Source organism: Mesocricetus auratus, unplaced genomic scaffold, assembly GCF_017639785.1.
Source record: "Mesocricetus auratus isolate SY011 unplaced genomic scaffold, BCM_Maur_2.0 Super-Scaffold_100030, whole genome shotgun sequence".
NCBI lineage: Eukaryota > Metazoa > Chordata > Mammalia > Rodentia > Cricetidae > Mesocricetus > Mesocricetus auratus.
The window spans coordinates 8,638,925-8,662,928 of record NW_024429211.1 but is presented as its reverse complement, the minus strand read 5'-3'; the positions used below and the strand labels follow the sequence as shown (position 1 = coordinate 8,662,928).

At 38.2% G+C, this 24,004-nt stretch overlaps 1 protein-coding gene across 2 annotated transcripts in view; it reads left to right on the top strand.

Annotated features, from left to right (window-relative positions):
- The window catches only part of Luzp2 (leucine zipper protein 2), a 368,204-nt gene that overhangs the window by 257,785 nt on the left and 86,415 nt on the right, over window positions 1-24,004 (top strand). For both annotated transcript variants that reach the window (XM_040733304.1, XM_040733305.1), the window contains exons 6-7: window positions 16,446-16,508; window positions 20,005-20,067. In XM_040733304.1, coding sequence (XP_040589238.1) covers window positions 16,446-16,508; window positions 20,005-20,067 — 126 coding nt within the window. The remainder of the gene's footprint in view (window positions 1-16,445; window positions 16,509-20,004; window positions 20,068-24,004) is intronic.

Genomic DNA, 24,004 nt, shown 5'->3' with positions numbered 1-24,004 from the left:
AAGTAAAGCTATTTGGACAAAGGGGTATAACATGATACACAGGAGCTCCCAGTGCCACTAAAATGAATGAAGAGGAAGGACAGACAGAGAAATGAATCGTTTTGCTTTTTTATCTTGTTTTCTTTTGTTTTTGCTTGTTTTAAAATTAATATTCCTACCTGATTTTTTTATTTTTAATCTTATTTTGTTATTTCTTTTTTAGTTTTCCTTTAGGTGAGACACTACAATGGTGAAGGATGGATATGGAGGGATGGGGAAATTAGTGGAATTAGGATACATGATGTGAAATTTCCAAAGAACCAATAAAAAGTTACATTCAAAAAAAGAACTCAGATGCCAAAGATAAGGGATCAGATATTGGTCAAGACTTATCTTTGCTTCATGATTTTATTTCAACTTGCAAGATACATTAATGTATCTTTATTGAGTGTTTTTGTAACAACAAAGTAGATACAATGAATCTTTTATTTGTGATATGTGAAATGAAGACATTTAAAATTTTAGCCTAATACAGGTCGCATGATGATCCAATGAAATAATATATGCTGTAAAACATTTTGTGTAATAGCAGCCATAAATAAATAACCCATACTGAACATGCTCATACAGAGACACACACTCAGAAACCAGCATATTTTCCCATTATTAATTGCTGGTGGCAGTAAAAACTGATAGAGTAACTCTCTAGCATACTTCATTTCCAGAAGTACATTTAGAAAAAGTAAATCTACTGCTAAAAACAGTGCTAAATACATTTTATGTGGAGCTATGTATAGATGTACTAATGTAAAAACAAATTAATTAAGATTAATTGATCTGAGATTTTCTATACTTTACCTTTCTTAGGATTAAAATGTTGATGTCACTTTCATGTTCAGTACTCAGTGTAGCAGTTTCAGTGTTATTTCCTATAGAACAGCTGCAGTAGATCTCAGAGACTCTCCAGCAACCCTTCTCAAGTCTTTAACTAGTCCCTGGACAATTTTACTGTTTTTGCCTCCCTCTGTCATTCCCTTGTGTTTCTCTAACTCTTGAACTCCTCTAAACACAGAGCAGGCTCACTGCCTCTACAGATCAATTTAGGAGACACTGAGTTCCTTTATGAGTTGTGAAATCCTTGAAAGAAAAAGTTTGCCATAACCCTTCCTACAATATTGAAGTGTTTACTTTGTTTTCATTTCTGTTACAAAGTATCTTAGAATGCAGCTTAAGGAAGGAAGGGTTTATTTCCTGGTATAGTCCTATAATAAAGTCATCATGGAAGGATGGTAAGGACATGTTACGTTTATAGTGAGGAAGCAGAAAGCAATGAAGACTAAGTGTTCATGTTTTCTCCTTATTTCCGAGTTTTATTCACTGCCGAGCTTCAGCCCATGAAATAGTGCTGTCCACCAAAAATTTGGGTCTTTCTTCTTTACTTAACCTTTCTACAGAAGTCTTCAAAGACAAGCCCAGAAGTGTGTCTCCTAAGTGACTCCAAATCAATTCACATTCACAGTAAATATAAACCTCACCAACTGCACATATACAGACACAATTCAACACATCGAAACCAGAACTCCTTTGTAATGGAAATGAACTATTACTGACAGAAGCAGAATGTTCTGTCTTCAAAAGGATGTGCCTGTTTCAGAGGAAGAACAAAGGGAATGCATAGAAAACAGGATTGACTTTGGCGGCATTTACACTAAATATGTGTTTAAACAGAAGTTCAGTGACTCATTTGTTCAAATTACTGCTGAAATCTGCCATAATGATAGCCTGTACAGGTTCAGAGTTGTCACCCAGAAGCCACTGAAGTTACTGTCCTGCTGATCCAACAAGATGATGCTACATTTTCAGGAGATGCAGAAGACATTAGTGTCATGCAAAATTAAAATGTTCAATGTATTGACCCCGTGTTAGTCACTGAGCATGATTTACTTACTAAATAAATTATCTCTCCAAGGTGGATCATGATATTTCCATCTTTTTGTGAATTATGAAACAGAGTGAAAGGCAAAAAAGTTTAAGAGTTGGTTATAATAAGTAGGGTTCTAATACAAGTTTTATTATCAAAGGACCAAGCCACTGTTTAATATTGCATTCACGATATTAGGAAGTGAGCTTGATGTGAGACGGAACTAATTGGCATAAGAAATATATATAATTCATATACTCAGTATATTGAAACTTGTTAATAATTTTTCTTGCAGCAAGCCTTTAAGACTTGAGCCTTGTACTTCACCCACTTAGAGTTCTGATACTTCCTGAGATGACCTTGAAATTTTCATTGCTTCATGCATGTATACATTGAGGTGTCTCTTACAATTAGGAATGAATTAAACCAAGTTTAGTGCGAAAACCCTCTTACTCAAGTAACTTCAATGAGAAAACTTTATGCACTTTTTCATTTTATTAACATTTCTTCTTTTGTTTTACATACCAACCATAGTTTCCCCTTCCTCTTCTCTTCCTACCCCTACATTCCCAATTACCCTCCTCCCCATCCTCACCTCTTACTCTCCATTCAGAAAGGGCCAGACCTTCCATGGGCTTGGACAAAGCATGGCACATCAAGTAGATAGCTCCTCCCACTGTATCAAGACTGGCAAGGCAATCCAGAATAGGGAACAGGTTCTCAAAAATCAGCTAAGCACCAGGGACAGGTCTTGATCTCACTGCTAGGAGCCTTAAAAATAGACTAAGCTACACAACTGTCACACACATGTAGAAGGCCTAGGTTGGTCCCATGAAGGCTCTCTAACTTTTGGTCCAGAGTCCATGTGCTCCTACAAGCTCAGATCAGCTATCTCTGTGTGTTCCCCATGCCTGGGATAATCTGCCTTCCCTTTCTTCAGGGGGACTCCTGGAGCTTAGCCCAGGGGTTTTGTTATGTCTATAGGTAATTTAGAATTCAAGTTATTGAGGTCCATGTTGAACTGAGATATCTGTCTAGCTCTGGAGATGGTATGGCCTCATGGTGATAGCCTTAATTATATATTATTGAATGCAATTGTTACCAGATTTTCTCAATTCTAAATCAATCTGCCAAATTATAATTTTTTAAGTTAGCGATTAGTTGACACAAAGACAAAAACCACACCATTATATTCAAACAAAGGAGTGATTATTCATACAATCTTAATTGTGATAGTTTGGTTCCAATTACGAATCCTTCCTACTATATATTTCGTTTTTCTTTGAAACAATTTTTTATTCTGTTTTAAGTGTATAGAGCTTTGGCTTTACATTTCATAGTATATTTTTGGTATTATTTTTCTTCATTGTCAACTTGGAATAATTCTACAATTCCCTGCAGTCGATTTTTCTCTTTCATGAGCTAGAAATATTTTTAAAAGATATCCTGCATTTATTTTTCATGCATCTAAGCATTTCTATACATGCAGCTGTGAATTTCTAGACATGAGCCAAAATACAGCAATTTATTTACCAATTTGTTTTAAATCTGAAGGAACTTTGCAATGATATTTTAATGAAAAGGAACTGGGGTAATTGTGTTCCTTTTATTCTTAGTTTGCAAATTTCTTGTGAATAGGAAACCAGAGAGATTAAAAATCTATAAAGTAAGTGACAGCTTCATAACCACTAGTAAATTGACCTACACTAATGGGTTTCTGAAATAACCACACCTAGCTTAGATCTAAGCCTAATATACAAAGGATTTTGTAAGCTTTCTTCAGCAAGGTACGACAGTGGCATGTATGTCCGTAAGTTGAAGCTCAATCACTAGTGCATCAGTGTCAGGAGATAATGGGTCCTTTAAGATGCCAAGGATGTGACGGGATGGTCAGAGCAGACATATCACCAGAGAGATTCTCACCAGGTGAGGAGTCTGCTAGGACTTTGTTCTAGAACGTTTCAAACTCTAGAACCATAAAACAAATGGGTGTCTATTGTTGGTAAGCTGCCTTCTTTATGGTATTTTATTACATTAGCCTGGGCTAATGCAGACACAGGGTTTTTAAAATGTTGTATCTGCCAGGGTATGAGGAGTGACGTGTCTGTGTTCATACATCTGCCCAATCCTTGTGACTTCTACAATGTGAAAGATTTCCATTTGCAGCATGACATATTTGAAAGGGCAAACCTATTTTGTGGCCTTTTAAAAAAAAGCAAAACATTTACTCAGAAAGAAATATGAGCCTAAAAGAGTCCATTAAAGTTGTCTCTGCACAACCAGAGTTAAGAGGTCCTAAAATAGAAGATGCTTTCCCCAGCAAGACACAGCAACGTCTGGGTTTATTTTGGATAAAGCACTGCAGGTGTTTTTCCTTAGTTTAGATTTAATCGCACTCGGGAGAAATTAGTGTACAGTTCTGCATATCTTCGACATCCTGGCCACAGTGGAATATTTCATTTTAATTGAAAAAGAAACATGGTAAATGCATTTACATACAGTTTTATTTGATGATATTAAGTTTGCTTAGCGTCTCATTTTCATCACCAGCATTCACTCAGGCCCCATCACTCTGCCTTATAATTAAGGTAGAGATTCATTGCATTCCACTGGTTCCTACCATCTTTGACTGTATGTTATCCCTTTCCCCCAAATCAAGCCTATTTTTTAAGTCTCACAGGATTTCTGTCTGTGATATACAAACCCCTCCCTAAATGTCCACTTGGGAACCATTTAATCATTATTGATACCTGGTTAACATCTGATTTTATCTGTGAATATTTAAAAATGGAGACTCTGGCTAGCAAACTGTTGTTGCTGCTGCGGTTACCTACATGCAGACAAGAGACACCAGGCTTGTGGTCTCTGTATCTGTTTCTCAAGTCGGAGATTCTGTTCCTCTGAGCTGTGCTGATTTCTCACCATCAAAGATGAAACCCAGGCTGAAAGGATTTATTTGTGAAAAACACTTGCTTGCGGGGCTTGAGCGATGGCTCAGTAATTTATATGCAGTGGTTTCTACATGGTGGTTTGTTATAGAAACCCAGGTTCAGTTTATAGCATTCAGGTGGTGACCAACGAGTCCCTCTCATGCCAGTTCTACAGGATCAAATGCCATTTTCTGATCTCTGTGAGAGACTGAATGCATATGATGAGTTGTCACATATGCACACAGTGCACCCATGGACATGAAAATAGCCAAAAAATAATGATTTACCTAGATTATAACACATCTGGACTTGAGTTTAAAATACAAACAGTGTGTGTTATTAAATAGCATCCCTGGGAATTTCAGACATAAGTGCAATCTGGGTTGCCAAAAAAGAGTAAGGATGTCTTTGTCCTTAAGTCACTCCACTTCTGAGCACCCTCAATTGAGAGTAATTAGCTAAATAAGAGGTCCACAGGGTCTACTTTGTACTTCAGAGTCGCACAGTGCAGTGGCTTTAGCTTGACATCCTAGGAACTTCACTCTTTATTTAGAAGACCTTTGGATCAAGGTCATGATCCTTGCTAAATTCATTAATGTAGCTAACATTCTTGAGGACCTATCCTATACTGGTAAGTAAGGCTGTGGCGGATAACAGCACAGCAATCACAGCTTTTGAACTTAAAACAGATGCCAGCAACTGCTAGTGAGTATGAAGGAAATAGCAACTGCCCATGTTCCTTGGCAGTAAATGACGATTTGTGAACGTTGAATGACACACTCGCAAATCGTGCCTTCCATATCTCAAGATACTGGGAGAATGTGTGTTTCCTAATTTATCAGCTATTTAGGTTACTGCTTCCTCTACCGTCCCAAGAATTGTCACAGCAATGCTGCTATTAAGGTCTGTATTCAGGATACTCAACTCTGGTTAGAAAAAGTAACAGTACAGGCATGCTACTTTTGGTGACAGACCTTCAGGTTTGCCCTTAGCAACTGCATAGTCCTCATTCCCTCCTCCACTCATTCTCTTAATGTTATTGAGTCACATCCATTGGAAACAAATGCCGGAGGATACTGTTTCTGGCACTGAAAGCATCAAAGTATCAGGCACCATTTCACTTTTAGTAAAGACTAAGGATACAAACCTGAATATAAACACCATGCCAAAAAAAAAAAAAGCTCAGCAAAATAAAGAAACATTGTGTAGCCAGCCGGCTTTGGAACCTTTATGCCCAAACACTTGCAAGTCCACACAGACTATTCTCATCTCAACTCATGCTGTTTTACATAGTGACAATTTTCACTTGAATAGTATTTGGTTCTTGAAAGGTCTCAGTGAAATACTAAATTTCATTAAAATAACAAATCAATTGTGGGAATAGCACATAATCACACCATAATCATGTGAAATGTTCATTGTCTTTTAGAGTGAAGCTCACACGTGTAAATTTTACCCATTTTAATTGAAAATATGGATGCCATTGTTTCTGCATGTTTAGTTAATATTATAGTAACTCAGTCAAAAGTCTTAGAGGTGGTGTCATTTCCATGTAATCTCCTGCAAGCATATGAATGAACATATACATATGTGTACTTATACAAGTATATGGATTATTGTCATTTTTCTAAAATTCAGGGTAGAAATTTATGTATTTCCCTTCAAATACCTTTTTCACATAGACAACATGAATACACATCCAGGAGATGACTTATGATTCTGAATTATTCTTCATCAATGTCTATGTAGTGAACATATATATTTTGTCTGATATATCCCCTGTCTTCCCTAATTAGGAAAGTGGGTAATTTAAAAACATTTAGTGTAAAATTTGTATTCCCAAGATTGAAAACAGATTCTGAAAGACAAATGTCACTGCATAGCTAAGAATGAACTGAACATTCATTAGTAAGTGAAAATTTTAATATTAAAAAAAGCAAACCTTTGTATTGGCCACCTACTTCCGGGTGTGGGGCCGGCTCTGAAATGTGCATGACATATTCAGTGACACTCCATTGGGGAAAACTGATTTTACCTTTGATGACAGGTAGCAATTGCAAATGACTTCTTCGTGCGGAAAGGAATCTGTGTCCACTTCTCTCCCTCTCAGTACTGGGATCCATATTTCTTTTTCATTTTGTTTTGTTTTGAAAGAGAAATGGGAGTGAAAAGTTATAAACCTGATGTGGGTAAGGAAGTAGGAAGAATCTCAGAAGTGTTGGGGGAGGACATCTATATATATATGGTTTTTCGAGACAGGGTTTCTCTGTATTGTTTTGGAGGCTGTCCTGGAACTCGCTCTATAGACCAGGCTAGCCTCGAACTCACAGAGATCCTCCTGCCTCTGCCTCCCGAGTGCTGGGATTAAAGGCACATACCACCCATGCCCGGTTCAAAATATATTCTAAGAAAAATATAAAGATTTAATTTTTCCTGTTTTTTTGAGATTATAACATAATTACATTTCCCCTTCCCATTTCTCCCTCCAAACCCTCTCATATATCCCTCCTTTCTCTTTTTCAAACTGCATGGCCTCTTTGTTCACTAATTGTTGCTCTCTCTCTCTCTCTATATATATATATATATATAATTCTCAGTCTGTGTAATGCTACTTGTCTGTTTGCTTTCAGGGTTAACCATTCGGTATTGGATAATCAATTGGTATCCTCTTCCCTGGGTTTACTTTAGCACTCCTTAGTTGTCTATAGTTCTTTATGTAGGGTTGAAGCATTATGGTATTTCTCTTGTCCACTTGGCATGTCTGTAAAGGGCAGCGTTTCCTTGCTAGCCGCTTTGGTTTATCCCCCGCCAGCTGCCTGGGCTCTGCCGCTTTGTAGTCCCCAAATAAACACACAAGACGCTGTATTAATTATGAAGCTGTTGGCCTTGCTTGTTTCTTACTAGCTAGCTCTGACTTAAGTAATTACCCCATAATTGTTAATCTAAGTATGTTTCTTACCGGAGAATAGTTCCAGGCTTCCTACCCCCATGGCGTTACATGTTGACTCTCTTGTGTTTCTCCTTCCCAGAATCCTCCTGGACTCCTAGCCCCACCTACCTAGATTCCTATAGGCTCAACAGTACTTTATTGACAAATAACAGGCAAATAACAGGACTTCCCCAACACATGTCTATTGTTGCTGTCCTTGTTCAGCTCCTGTTATGGACGGTTATGTTAATGAGTCTTCATGGGCAGAGTAGACAGTACCAGGAGACATGATATCAGCAAATTCTGTGATCCTCTGACTCTCACAATACTTCCAGCCTCTCTTTCATAATGTTCCCGGAGCCTAACGTGCAGGAGTTGTGCTCTAGATGCAATCACTGACTGGTACTGGGCTCCACAACCTGCCTTTTGATTGGTTGTAGTCTTATGTAGTAGTCTTTGTCTGTTGCAAAGAGAAGTTTCCATGACAGGGAGTGAGGGCTATATTTATTTGTGGACATAACGACAAAAATTTAGAATGTAGTCAGGATTACACTGATCTAGTAAAGTGATAGCTGTCTGTTCTCCTCCAAGATCCATACCTTCACAAGTCCTGAAATAGTTGCCTAGGTTTCCGGCACAGAGTCTTAAATCCGATTAGAGAAGTCTTGTTTACTGCCAAGATATGTGGGCCACCTCCACACCAGTAGTGCTATCATATTATTCCATATTATTCTAGCTGTTCTTCATAGGTGTATGTTGTAGTCAGTGTTCTATTGCTGTGAAGAGACACCACAATCACAGCAACTCTTATAAAAGAAAATACTTAATTGGTGTGGCTGGCTATTTCAGAGGTTTAGTCCATTATTATCAAGCCAGGAAACATGGTGACTCATAGGAAGACATGGTCCTGGAGAAGAAGCTGAAAATTCTACATCCAGATCCTCAGGCAGCAGGAAGAGACAGTGAGTCCCTATGCCTGGATTGGGTTTCTGGAACTTCAAAGCACACTTCCTCCTACAAGGCCACACCTCCATCCAATAAGGCCACACCTGCTAATCCTGAACAGTGTCACCCCCTGATGACCAACCATTCAAATACATGGGCCTGTGTGAGTCTATAAGAGCCATTCTTATTCACATAAGCACAGTGTCACAGCTGAGCAGGACTATGGTTGCTTCCCTCCTTCAGAAGCTTGCATTGTACATTCTGGTATCATGAAAACCAGCTCTCAGGGAGGAGGCATTCAGGTCAGTTTCAGCACAGGGGCCCCTGAGCCCTGTGTCTGAATTGTATTCTTTCTTTCAGCAATAAGGATCTACTTAGATTCTACCTCTGTGGGGAAAGGAAGGGTAATAGCTGGTATTCTCTATGATTTAGTAACGTTGAACACCGCTGACCAACAACTAAAAACAGGGCAGGCCATGCCTTGCCAAGGCCAACACAACTATGAGCAACACAGAGACCTGGAAAGGAGAATATTGGTAGACAGAGACACAGACTTGGGGTTCAAATCAAAAGTGAGTTTTTAAAAAATTTTCACTGTTTATACTGATTAACATGTGTATACCTATATACATATGGAAATGTATGAAAATGTATAAATTTAAAAATTACACATTAAAATAAAAAATTAATGCATTTTTCTACTTAACTCTAAGAACGTCCAGCTTGTCATGAAGGTTAAGAGTCTAGATTAACATGTAACTTTCCAGAATATTAATGCATTCATTTTCTTTTCTTTTGTTCCTTAATTCAATAAACATTCATTTGCAATTTTCTGTATAATATGTGTTGTACTAAGCTCTGAAGTTGCATGGAGAGAAGAACCAAATAGAGCTCTGCTTTACACAATCTACACTCCAATCCAAGGACTTTTCTAATTGAAGTGTGGGGTATCCTAGCAATATGCAAGGTGTTTAGGAGACACATAAATTATTCTAACTTCAGTGCAACCACATCTTCTTTTATTTTCATTATTTTTCCTTTATTGAAAACAGATTTTTTTCTTCAAGTAATATCCTGATGACAGTTTCCACTCTCTCTGCTCCTCCCAGTTTCTCTCCAATTTCCTCCCCTCCAGAGACACTCCCTTTCTGTCTCTCATTAGAAAACAAACAGGCTTCTAAGGGATGATAATAAAAATAAAATAGATAAAGCAAACACTGGAAAAGAACCCCCTCCCCAAAGGCACAAGCTACAAAGACTTACTCATTAATCCCATAAAAACACTAAACTGGATGCCATAATATATATATATGTATATATTTTTTGATAGATATATATGTATATATATATATATATATGCTAAGGATATGGTGCAGATCCATGAAGACTCTGTACCATGTGTTCTTACGAGCTTTGCTCATATTGATTTATACGGACTTGTTTTCTTGGTGTCTTCCATTCTCTCTAGTTCTTATTCTCTTTCATTTTCCTCCTCCAAGGTATTACCTGAGCCCTGAGGGGGCGGGGTGAGTTGATGGAGACATCCTATTTGGGGTTGAGTGTTCCAAAATCTCCCACTCTCTACATAATATATGGCTGCAGATCTCTGTATTTGTTCCCATCTGCTACAGGAGGAAGCTTCTCTGATGGTTTGCTGAGCAAACAAAGCATTGGTCTATGAATATAGGGGCACTAAGAGTCATTTTATTGCTACATTTTTTAAGAATGGTAATATTTGGGTGTTTGCCTCTGCTTCCATGAGTCACTGGATGAAGGCTCTAGGATGGTTATAGACATCAAGTTCATTATCATGGAAGCAGAGGCAAACACCCACAGTTAAACACTGAACTGAACCCAAGGAACCCAGTGACAGAGAGAGAGGAGCAATGAGCAAATTGGCAAAGAATGGGCTGGCGAAACCAGCAGAGACAGCTGATCTGAACAGGGGAGAGCTGGGAGACTGACAGCTGGGAGGCCAGCATGGGACTGATCCAGACCCCTTGAATTGTGAGAGTCAGTGAGAAGGCCTGGGCAACCTATGGGGTCCTGAGCAGTGGACCAGTGTTTATCCCTCGAATACAAACAGGCATCGTGTGTCCATAACACAAAGAGGGATGCTCTCTCAGCCTGGACTCTTAGGGGAGTGCCTGGACCCTACCCTGAGTGAAATGACAGACTCTAGATATCCCCTATGTGAAAGGAATTGGCAATAGGATCGGAGGCTTGGGGGGGTGATGGTGGGGGCTTGTGGGAGGAGAGGAGGGAGTGGGAACTGGGATTGATATGTAAAACAAGCTATTTAAAATTAAAGTAATAAAAAAAAGAATGGTAGTATTTGGTTTCACCCTAGGTACCTGCAGTGTTTAGTCTATGGCTCTTGGTAGCCCAAGAAGTTGCAGTTATGGGTACCATATCTTGGAATGAACCTTAAGTTAGGTAAGTTATTAATTTGTGACTCGAGATAGATTTGTGCTTGTGCTACTATGCTTCTAGCATGTCTTAAAGACAGGAGACTATTTGAGATCCTTTGTGACTGAGCATGTCTTGTGATAGATTGCAAAGTATTTTCCTGTACCAATAGCTGAAAAATATAGGGCGAAAACTCTTATGTAGGCACCAGCTCAACATTTCCATCTTCTATGAGTCATACAGGTGTTTCTTTCAGCAATGGGGTCTTGCCATCAGTTTGACCTCTTTGGCCAATAACTCAATTTTTAGTGACCCAATTCTGGAACTGAAAGCTTCATTTGGTGATAAGTAAGGATGGCCTGTCAGGACTCTGCTTTCCCCCTTAATTAGCAATTTCATTTAAATCACCGTCAGTCTTCATATATGTATACATTTTAGGAAACTTCTACTCTATCAGATTTCCATAGTACTCCTCAAATGGACTTTAATTTTAGCTGTCTCCATATTCTCTCCCATCTCCTCCTCTTCCTTCCCTATCCTTGCTTGGTACCCCCATTCCATTCTTCCTTAATCCTTACATAATTCTATATTCTATTTGCCTTCCCTAACAAGGTCTATCTATCTGTAACCCTAGTCCCTTGTTCTTTATCTAACCTCTGTAGTTGGAAGAACTAAGGCTGAATTATCACTGACTTAACAGCTGATATCCGCCTATAAAGGAATGCATACTATATTTGTCCTTCTGGATCTGGAAAACCTCAGTCGGGATGACTTTTTGTACTAGTTCCATCCGTTTGCCTGAGAATTGAATGATTTCAGGGTTTTTAAAATCTGAGTAATACTCCATTATATACCACATGTTACCCTTTCATTTGTTGACAGAAATCTAGTTTGTTTCCACAGAGCAGCCATGAACATGGCTGAGCAAGTGTCTCTGTGGTGGGGTGAGGCATCCTTTGTCTATATCCCCAAGACTTGCATATCTTGGTTTTGGGATAGATCAATTCCTTTCTGAGGAATCATATCACTGATGTCCATACTGGTTACATTAGTGTGCAACACCACCAGCATTGGAAGAGTGTTTCCCCCAGTCCACGTCCTTGCAGCAGTAGATTTTACTAACTTTATTGATCTTAGCCATTCTGATAGGTATAAGAAGAAATATCAAAGTCACCTTGATGCACGTTTCCCTAATGGTTAAGGATATTGAACATTTCTTTAAGTGTTTCTCAGTCATTAGACTTTCCTCTTTTGAGAATTCCCTGTTTATATCCATAGCCCATTTTTAAATTGGGTTATTTGGGTTTTTTTGATATCCAGTTTTTTTTAGTTCTTTATAGATTTTGGATATTATCCATTTAGTGGAGGTGTATTTAGTAAAACTCTTCCACTTCCTGTAGGCCGCCACTTTGTCTGAATGACAGTGTTCTTTGCCCCACAGAGGCCTTTCAGTTTCATGAGGTCCGTTTACTTATTTGTTGATAATAGCACCTGCACTAACAGTGTTCTGTTTACAAAGTCATCTATCTCTGGTGCCAATGAGTTCAAGGTTGTTCCCCATTTTTTCTTCTGTGGAGGTCTTTGGCTGATTTAGAGTTGAGCTGTGTGCAGGGTGATAAGTGTGGGCATGTCTAGATTCTTCTACATGCAGCCATCCAGTTTGACCAGCACTAGTGTTTGAAAATGCTATGTTTTTCTACTATGCATTTCTGGCTTCCTTATAAAAAAAAATCAGGTGTCCATAGGTGTGTTGATTTGTGTGTGGGTCATAAATTTGTGCCAATACTGCGCGCAAACATGTTTTTATTATTGTAGCTCTGTAGTAAGACTTGAAATTGGTGAATGCTCTTTTATTATTCAATGTGGTTTTAACTATCCTGGGGTTTTGTTGTTGATTTTCCACGTAAAGCTGAAAATTGTACTTTTAAGATCTATAAGGAATTGGGTTGAAATTACGTGGGGCTTGCATTGAATTTGTGGATTGCTTTTGGTAGAACAGATACTTTTTTGTTTGTTTTTTGTTTTGTTTTGTTTTGTTTTGTTTTGTTTTGGAGGCAGTGTTTCTCTGTATTGTTTCAGAGCTTGTCCTGGAACTCACTTGGTAGACTAGGCTGGTCTCGAACTCACAGAGATCCGCCGGCTTCTGCCTCCCAAGTGGTGGGATTAAAGGTGTGCACCACCAATGTCTGGTTGAAAAGATACTTTTAATGTTAATCCTACTGATCCATGAGCACTGGAGATCTTTCATCTTCTGATACCTTCTTCAATTTCTTCAAAAACTTGGATGTTTCACCTCAAACAAATCTTTCACCTACCTATGTGAAGTTATTACAAGACTTTTTTATTATTATTTGTGATCATTGCAAAAGGTATTGTTTCCCTGACTTCTTTCTCTTTTTGTGTATGAATTTTTATCCAGGTATTTTAATGAAAGAATTTATCAGCAGTAGGAGTTCCTTGATAGAATTTTTAGGATCACTCATGTATATTGTCATATCGTCTGCAAATAAAGAAACTTTGACTTTTTCCTTCCCAACTGAATCTCATCTCCAAGATCTATTTCAGTTATCTTGTTGTGCTTGTTAAGAATTATGTACTATGTTGAATAGATTTGGAGGGAGTGGACAATTTTGTCTTGTTCCAGATTTAAGTAAAATTGCTTTCAGTTTCTTTCCATGGAAGTTAATGTTGGCTGTGGGCTTCTTATAAACTGCCTTTATTTTATTGAGGTATATCCCTTGTGACCCTAATCTCTCCAGGAATTTTATAATTAAGGGGCCTTAAATTTTGTCAAAGGCATTTTCTGCATCTACTAAGGTTAACATATTGTTTTTTCTTATAGTCTACTTATACGCTGGATTACGTTTATCAATTTTTTGTAGCCTATTTGATCATAGTGGATGATCTTTTTAATGTGTTCTTAGGTTCAGTTTTAGAGTATTGTATTGACAATTTCTGCATCTATAAATGAAATTGTCTTTCATCACTGACTCCTTATGTGTTATAGTTACCAGAGTGGCAGTGGCCTCAGAAAACAAATTGGACAATGATCCTTCTGTTTCTTTTCTGGAATAATTTGAGAAATATTAGCATTAACTCTTTTTTGAAAGTCTGGTAGAATTCTGCACTAAAACCATCCAGCCATTGGCATTTTTAGTTGGATGACTTTTAATAATGGCTTCTATTTCGCTAGAGGTCATAGGTCTGTTTAAATTGCTTATCTGATCTTGATTTACTGCATATGGTAAGTGGTGCATATTGAGAAAATTATCCATTTCTTTTGGTGGAGTAAAAGTTTAAAAAGTATGATTCTGTGGACTTCCTCGGCATTTCTTTTATATTCATTTCTAATTTTCTTAATTTGGATACTCTGTTTCTGACTTTTAGTTAATTTGGGTAGTGTTTGTCAATTTTATTGGTTGTTTTAAAGGACCAGCTCTTTCTTTCATCGATTCTTTGCATTTTTCTCTGTCCTTATTTTATTGATTTCACCTCTTTGTTTTTATTTTCTTCCCATCTACTCCTGGGTGTGCATTCTTCTTTTTGATCTAGAGCTTTCAGGTGTGCTGTTAAGTTACTAGCATTAAAACTCTTTAACATTTTTTGTAGGCTATGAACTTGACTCTCAGAATCTTCTTCATTGTGTCACATATTTGGGATATGTTGTATATTCATTTTCATTCAATTCTAGAAAGTTTTTTAAATTTCTTTCTTAAGTCATTTTTCACTCAGTAGTGAGTTGTTCAGTTTCTATGAGTTTGTAGGCTTTCTATTGTTTCTATTGTGTGATATCCACCTTTAATCTGTAGTGGCCACATAGGATGCAGGGTATTCTTTCAATTTTACTGCATCTATTGAGAATTCCTTGGTGCCTGGGTATGTGTTCAATTTTGGAGAAATACCAGCAGCAGAAAGTGTACTACAGAGCTGGGAAGAGACTGCTAATTGAACATGCTTTCACCATGTGCAGGCAGAAAATTTCATGGACACTAACAGAAATTGAAATGAGTGTAGGTAAGAGGTGCATAGCAGCAATTTACACACTTGGGCAACTGGTCTATCAGGCTGTCTGGGTTAGGAGCAGTGACAGCCTAACTTGACTAGAGCAGAAAGTCTCATTAAGAAAGAATAAAGAATGCCTGGTGTGGAGTGTCAGATTCTCTGCGCTTTGAAGCTGCTGTGTTTATATTTCCCGATCTCTCTTTTTTCCCCCAATGGAAAAGAATGAGACTCTTGTTTTATTTTTTGGAGTTTCTTCTTGGGATGCCATAGATACAGTGAAATCAAGAACATTATAGAGCGACTGAAAGTGCCTCTTCGATGAACTGTCAAATGGAGCCTCAAAGGAAAGACAAAAAAGATTAAAATTTAGGGACGGAGTTAAAGACACTTCATTTTCATTTGGAGTTCTCTATACTTTGCAGATGGAAAAGAATGTCTGTGAAGTATGTATTTCAGCAGTGGAGCAGTAAGCTAGCATTGCCCAGCACCCGTGCTCAGTCCCCATCACAGACTATGGTTTATATCATAGGGTCAACAAGACTCAGAGAAACCAGTATTTACCTCCCATCCTCTGCCGATGTTGGAAGATTGATAAGGCTAACATATCACTCACTTATGAGGCCTGGAATCAGAACTGGCTTTCTAAATATGAAAGAACCTTTCCATATGAAGGTTATCCATGAGTTATAAGATTCTGAAGCTAGTCTCCAGGGGCAATGCAGATGCAATAAGGTGCCCCTAGTGCAGGTGCCATCAGAGAGATGCATGCAGACAATAGCATGGAGAGATCACGTCGGGCTGAGGTTATTTTATCAAACTACACGTAAAAGCAAAGAGACATAAGTGAAGAAAAACTCCAGGTAAATTTTTTTGTATTTTAATTTTTTCTTTACATTTGTATGTGTGCCCCCTGTGTGCGTGTGGCGTGTGTGCGTGTGCGTGTGTGTGTGTGTGTGTGTGTGTGTGTGAGTGTGTTCTTCCTGATGTGTCATGGCATGCCTGTGGAGATCATAAGACCACATGATCTCTCCTTCCATCATGTGTGTCCTTGGTTTAAATCTCAAGTTATCTCACTTGGTGATGAGTACCTTGACCTACTGAGTCATCTCATTGGCAAAAGTTTTATTCTTTTGAGTAAATATCCTAATAATAATTGATGAAAATTTTAGCTGCAAAAATGGTTTTAGAATGAATAACAAACTCTTACAAATTCTTTGCATAACACGTAACTTTAACCTGCGAGCCAAACATGGAGTAATGTGACTGAATTAAATGAGGGCGTTCTTATTTATTTATTACATTTTGTGTAAAATTCTCTTTCTTTCCTCAGAATAAAAGCTTGAAAACCAAACTGTTGTCAGGAAGCAAGCTGTGTGGGATTCATGCAGAAGAGGTGAGAAAATATGTCCTTTTTCACAAGTTTAAATTAAATCTTAAATTAAATTAAATCTTGTGTAATCTGAAGAACTGATGGCTTTTCCCTAACACAAATGAAAAGTGCTGGATACAAAATAAAACACATTTTAGTTTTGTGTATATCTAATTATTTCCACATTACACAAATAAAAATATAGAAATGTACCCAATGCCATGCCCATAAGATAATTCACTAACTCCTATCTCAATTGTATGGACCAGTTCTCCCCAGCAGGATAATTGTCATACTTCCACTGAATTTTCCTTATGATTTGTGACATCCATATACCACCAGTAAAATTCCTTGGATTATGTAATTTTACCAAGCAAAGACACCCATTTGTTCTATCTTCTGTACAACAATATTTTCTCATATATTACTCAAGCAGGAACAAACATTCTGAGTAATAGATATTAAAACACTGTAGTCCGTTTTATCTAATTCTGACCTAATGTTAAATTCAAAATAAAACTTTACCTTGTAGGAGCTATTAAGGATCGTAGTAAAGTAATAGTAAAGTTTGCAAGCAAGGGCAATTTAAAGACATAAGAAAACAGTCCCCGTGACCCAGGAATATTTAGAAAACACACATGGAAACAAATTACATACTGAAAAATCCTGTGAATTATAAGGAATAGACATGGAAGCATTTCCATTCTGGGAAGACCTGACACCTATGTAGAAAATGGAAAGGCATTAATAGAGCGTTGACCCTCCTTCCCGTAGATATCCAGAAGGGAGACTGAGAGCTACTCAAACAGATCCATCATTATCTAACTATGAAATTATCTCACTTCCTTTTTGTCAAGAATCCCTTTCATATCACCTTTGTATAGATGGAAAAGGGAAGTTTTCTTTGTGGAATAGAAACATTGTCTTTAGTTCTTCAGTTAGGAAGAAACACAATGTCTCTTACTCTTCTGTTTGTAAATACAAAGTCACATGCCTAAGCAATAGGAGAACTCAAAATATTCTAAGACAAACCATTATCAAAAATAACACCACACCTCAAAGTTTACATGTGATATGATCATTTGGAGAATAAGTTTATATATATATAGAGATAGATAGATAGATAGATAGACAGATGGATATAGATATAGATATAGATATAGATATATAGATGACAGATAGAGAGAGAGAGACAGAGAGACAGAGAGAGACACAGAGAGATCTGACCCCAGGAAAGTGCTTCATTTTGTTGCATTTTGCTCTGTTTGGACAGAAATAAGAAGGACTTTTTTCGTGTTCTTTGGCTTGTTGACATAGCACAAATTTGATTAGTGATGCTTTATACTGTGATATGGCAAGTGGAGTGACATTTTTGAGTAAGGAGTATCTAAGCCAGATGTGATACAGGCACCTGTGAAACCAGCACTTGGGCTGTTGGACTGGATGATTAAGAGTTCAAGGTCATTCTCAGCTGCAACAGTGACTCTTGAAGGAGCCACTTAAGACTCTATCTCAAGAAACAATAAAAGATGGAAAGCATCTGGATAAAATTTACATTGAATGTGTTACCAGAGTCCCCACAAAACTCAAGTACAGGAGAGAAGGGGCACTAGAAGTATCGATGGTGCTCGGGAAATTAAATAGTGCCTACCTTTATAGTTTACCTCTTCATTGAAGATTTAATTTCCCTCAGCTCAGTGAAAATTAAATCTCATTTGTTCATAGCTTTGTTCTTCATGCTATTTCCTTAATGGTTGAAATGCCATTAGTTCATATAACTTATTTGCTTTGCCATACCTTGTTAAATATTTATAGAACAATATTAGAGTTCAGTATTCTGGGCAACAAGGGAAATGTTTACACTGTCATAGTAGTATTTTAAAATAACATGTACAAAATTTTACTGTTTGATTCATCATTATTTCTTAAAACAAAAAAAAAACCAGTCTTTTCTCCTGGAGACTAGCTAGCTGAAAGTGCCTGATCATCTGGGCCACACAGGAATGAATTACGCTGTGGTTTGGCATAGAAGAACTCGTGCTGTGACCTTTCCTAGGGAGATGTGAACAAATACGTATTCACCACACATAAGGCACTAGAAACAGAATGAATAAAGGCAGCTGCATCATGGAAATCCTCACACAGCATGGGCAAAGGCTCAAAAAAGCTGCATCTCTCTGGCCTCGGTGCACGATGGAAGAAAATTTAGTTGGTTAGAGATTCCCTACTACCCAGAAATCACCACTGTTTATGTGACCTTGATGTGACTGCCAGGATGCTTCTGAATTCCTGGACTTCCTGAGCATAGTGAACAATAATCAGCTTCCCGAGTCTTAGGAGCCTCCCTCCTCCAAGAGCTAATGTTTCAATCCAGAGAAAATAGTTATACAACCAACATTAAAAACTGCAAGTACTACCAGCACCATCTGCCATCACCACCACTATTATTTTATAAAGGGAAAGTTATTCGAACATAAATTTTTTAGGAAGGAAGCTCAAATTAGACAATTGTCTCCTAAATGAGACTATGAAGCTAAAATGTTCTGTCATGAATGCCTACATCCTCACCATGGTTTTCTTCTAGCTGCTGTTACCATTATTCCCAGCAGTAATTAGCTCATGTGCATGCAGACACTCCATGTCCTCCATGAGCTGATGTTTGGAATTACATTTACAATGATCTATGTAGCAAAAATAAAACACCCACTATTCTTCATTACACTTTGTACAATCGCCCATGATCACGTGTGTATATGTACATGTGTGGATATGCCCATGTACATGTTTCTCCCCAGTGAAGTAGGAGGACCCTACTATAACAAGAGTAGAAATTCAGTGAACTGAGCGACTTCCATTGCAGTATTGGTAACTGTGTCTTTTCAAAAAGGGCTAAGGATTCATCGCTTTCTGCTGCTATACAGACAAATTATAAGGATGAGGTAAATGTGTGTAGCAGTATATCATTAGGAGAAATTGAGTTTGTTAAGCATTTTTATATTTATAAGGATCCAGTTATAAAGTGTGATCTTCTGTAACCTAATTCACCCTTCAATAATAGAATTTCTCTGGCATTCTGTCCATTTTAGTTGCTAGCTTCCATTGAAAATACAGTAAATAAAAACATGTCAATTCATTTACACTTTACTCATCATCCATCTTAAAAGTAACTAAATAAAAACAGAGATTTACACACGTCTTTGCTACTTAAAATTAGATTTTTCATTCCAGAATTATAGATATTTTGCGTGTTTATGTATTGAGTAGAACACAGAAAATTTATTTAAATAACACCTTCATAAACATATAATTTTTTAAAAAGGCTGAATCCTTGCTTCCTGACCCAGATGTCTACATGTCTGATGTCAAAGCTAACTTTAGTCTTCTATGTTGATTGTCCAAATTATAGGCTTCTGTTTGAGTAGGCTGAAGCATTTATTTCTGTGCAGTGTGAAAAAAAATAAATCTTAAGATTGAAAATACAAGTGAGCACAGGCACTAATGCATACCTCTGCTTTTACAGTCAAAAAAAATCCAAGCCCAACTGAAAGAGCTCCGTTATGGGAAGAAGGATTTATTATTTAAGGTAAGCGTCTTGCCTACTTTTCCTCCCAAATGCCTGCCCAACACCTACCCATCTACCAAAAATATTACTTGGACTAATTGAAATTTCTGGACTTTCTAATGACGAATCACTCTTGGCACTGTTGGGGTTTCCTCTATATTCCCACCTTTTAATTAATGAGTATGAGTGAATCACTAGGTTCATTTGTAGTCCAAGGGATATTTAGTTCTAATGTATTTAAAGCTCCTATGACTCTACTTATAGTCATTAAATGTTTAGGAGAGTTGCCTTTGGTAGATTTCCATAGAATACAGCATACATAGAGAAAGTTTCAACACATACATTTGACTGGTGACCTTGCAATCTTAACGGAAGTTCGTGGACACTTTCAGTCACAGGTCTATCTGGTCGAAATCTGAACTTCAGAAACCTGCATCCACTGAGAATATGAAGAGAGGAATAGCTGTCTATGGCAATTCATGGTTCTGAATTCATGGCCTTTAGGAGCATTGTCTGCTGTCACAAGAGGCTTTGCAGACGTGACTAAGTTACAGATCTCTACAGGGAAAGATTAACTTTGTTATCACTGACTTAAATATTTGATCATTTTTTTTTGGTTTTTCGAGACAGGGTTTCTCTGTGGCTTTGGAGGCTGTCCTGGAACTCGCTTGGTAGTCCAGACTGGTCTCGAACTCATAGAGATCCGCCTGCCTCTGCCTCCCAAGTGCTGGGATTAAAGGCGTGCACCACCAATGCCCGGCTATATTTGGTCATTTTTACCAAGAAATGAAGCAAGAAAGTAAAGAGAGGCATGTATGTGATTATACAAATTGCTGAATAAAGAATGAGGGCAATTGATTCCCAGCTTCCTTGATATAACCCTGTAGACAGACTTTTTTTGTCCTGCCAGTCAGCTCCCAAATACCCACAGAAACTTCTTTTTTTTCCAAGTTATAGTTATATATTTATTTATATACAAACACTTACATATATGTCATATATATGTCACATATATAACACACTTGTAACACAGATGCATATGTAAGGATAAAAAAATTAAAGAAAAAGAGGCCCTGTTTTTTATTTTTTATTTTTTTATATATTTTTCAGTTTAAATTTAGATTAGAAACAAGGTTGCTTCACAAGTCAGTTCCAGGTCCCTCTCCCTTTCCCTCCCCTCCTACCTTGCCCTCCCCCAACCCCTCCATTATCCCCTCATTTCCCCAGGGAGGGTGAGGCCCTCCATGGGGGTGCCATAGTCTGTCATTTCATACAGGGCAGGGCCTAGACCCTTCCCCAAGAGTTCAGGGTGAGAGTGCATCTCACATTGTTGGATGGGAGTCCAAAGTCCATGTGTATACTCGGGATGGGTACTGATCTACTGCCCAAGGCTCAATAGATTACCTAGGCCTCCTCACTGACACCCACATTCAGGGGGTCTTGATCAGTCCCATGCTGGATTCCCCCACAGAGACTTCTTATTAATTATAATACCTAAGCTGATATCTTAGAATTGTTACTAGCTAGCTCTTACAACTTGCATTAACTCTTTTTCATCAATCACATGTTGCCTCATGACTCATGACATTTACATGTTGTGCTCCTGCTGTCTGTCAGGAAACTGCCATTCTTCCTCTCAGAGAGCTCTCTCCCTGTCCACAAGTTCCACCTAGCCTCCTCCTGCCTAGCTGTTGACCATTTAGCTCTTCATTAAACCAGTGAGAGCAACACATCTTCACAGTGCACAAAAATATTGTTCCGCAACATAACCCATGGCATTCATTTCAGACTTGCTCTCTTGAAGACAGTAGAACGTTCTGCGTTCTGCAATAAAGTGTATGAGAATTACTTACAGCCCACTCATTCTCATCCAAGGACAGAGAGAGAGTAAAGGCCCTTGCCTCATGTTCTTTTTCTTTCTGCCTTTTCTCCTGCAGTGCTGGAATAAACACTTAGACTTTTATAAGTGGGTATAATGGAATGTCAGTAAAATGAGATTAAATTATATGTAATATTTACATCTTAACGTATTTTTATTGTGATGATCACCATAAGTGAAAATTGAGGATGACTTTTAAGATGCAAATATTTTACTGAATGTGGGGGTGAGGAGGTTTCTGTTGAAAACATAGAGAAATGCTGCAGTGTTACACTGTACTTGCTCTTGGCTTTAGAATCAAAGGAAGTGTTCTGATTATGCCAGGAGGTATTTTTTTATCTAAGCCGTGATTCTGGCACATCTTAACAAATGCTCTTCCTGCCTTTGCTTTGGTGTCCTTTGAGCCACATTCTCCAGAGCCCTAAGAAAACATCTGGACCTGTTGGAAGTGAAACCCCAGATACCCGGAGAAAGCTGTCATTCTTCATGAGCAATTTCAATAGCAAATAAACAAGTATTTGTATGTGGGATTGAATGAAGCACTAGATGTCATAACTGACTAAGGAGATGCTCAGAAGGACTTGTCTTGCCTTTCATTCTCCCTCAGCCTTTCTGGCATTACCCCCTACTTAGGCTTAGCCTGTCACCTCTGGAATGCTGTGTCTGTGACCTACAATTAGCCATTGTAGGTCAGTTCAAGTCCTTGCAACTAGCCTTTCCGAAGGACCACAGAGGAGGAAGGGGTTTTATTGGTCAATGCCATGGCTGCATTGAGGAAGACGTAGTTTCTATGACCCACTGTGGGAAAGAGAAGAAGGCTGGACAAGTTCACATAGAGAATATCTGAGCTCATCCAGTGTTGTTCAGATGAAAGTACTCGGCACTCTAAGGTGACACATTTTTTTCCTTGTTGAGCAAATAGATCAGCCTATTATTAAGTATTTTGTAAGTTTAGACATTCGGAGAGTATTTCTGTGTGTGTGAGTGTGCATGAGTGTGTGTGCATCTATGTGTGTGTCTGAGTGTGTGTCTGTGAAGCTTGGCTTCTTGCATTCTGAACACCCTTGCTTGCATAGAGGGATTTTTTTCTGGTAGTAAGTGCGTCTAAGTCATGGTTGGACTACAAGTATATAGCACAATGCTAAGCCTCTAAATATGCTAAAAAATTCATTATGTTTGTGTTTTCCCCAATTCCAGACTGTCCATTCTGGACCTTGCTGATAGCCCTATCATTCTTTCCCATTGACTTTCCATCTGGCATCACACTCTCACTCCAAAATTGATATATCTTTCAAAACTCATTTCTAGATGACACTCGAATGTTAAACTTTACACCACAACGCCTCTGCAGAGCCAGCCAGGCCCTGATAGGATTGGATCATTGCTGCCTCATCATTGCAGTGGTAACGGAAGGCTGTTGTAGAGGCTTGATATAAAAGAGCTGTGAAGCTTGCAGCACTTCTGAATGTTATAGAAGTCAGTCAAAATAAAGACAGTAATACTGGCAGCATGCAGCTATTTGGGTCTGAGGGGTGGGTTGAGCATGAGATCGTTTCTTAACTTTACCTACTCTTGTCGGATTCATCATATTAGGTTCATGACTTGGCTTCACAAGCAGCCTCCTCCCCAAGAAGGGCCTTTAATTTACACTAAATGAAGGTGACTCCCTATTTCTTCCTTGACACAAGTAGAGCAGTCAGATATCATGAACGTCTTGGGGGGAAACCACTTCCCTTCAGGAACTGCCTGGAAATACTCCAGAACCAGGTCTGTGCACAGCTGCCCCGGGTCAAATGAGATGCTGTGGTGGCAGAGGGTGCTCATGAATGTTTATCATCTTAGTTTTTCTTAGTACAAAGAAGATTAAACAATATTCCTAGTCAGACGTGTTCAGTTTAGTTTCTGAAACTGTAGTGGTCACAGCCTATTTTAGGTACACAGTTGAGCCCCCCTGAACTTACTCTCCAGAACAAGGCCATTCTTCTCAATTCTTGTGGTTAACAACCCTCAAATAGCTCTCATCTCCAATTAAAGTACAGAAAAACACAGTAATGTCTCTATTCTGAACTTACAATATAT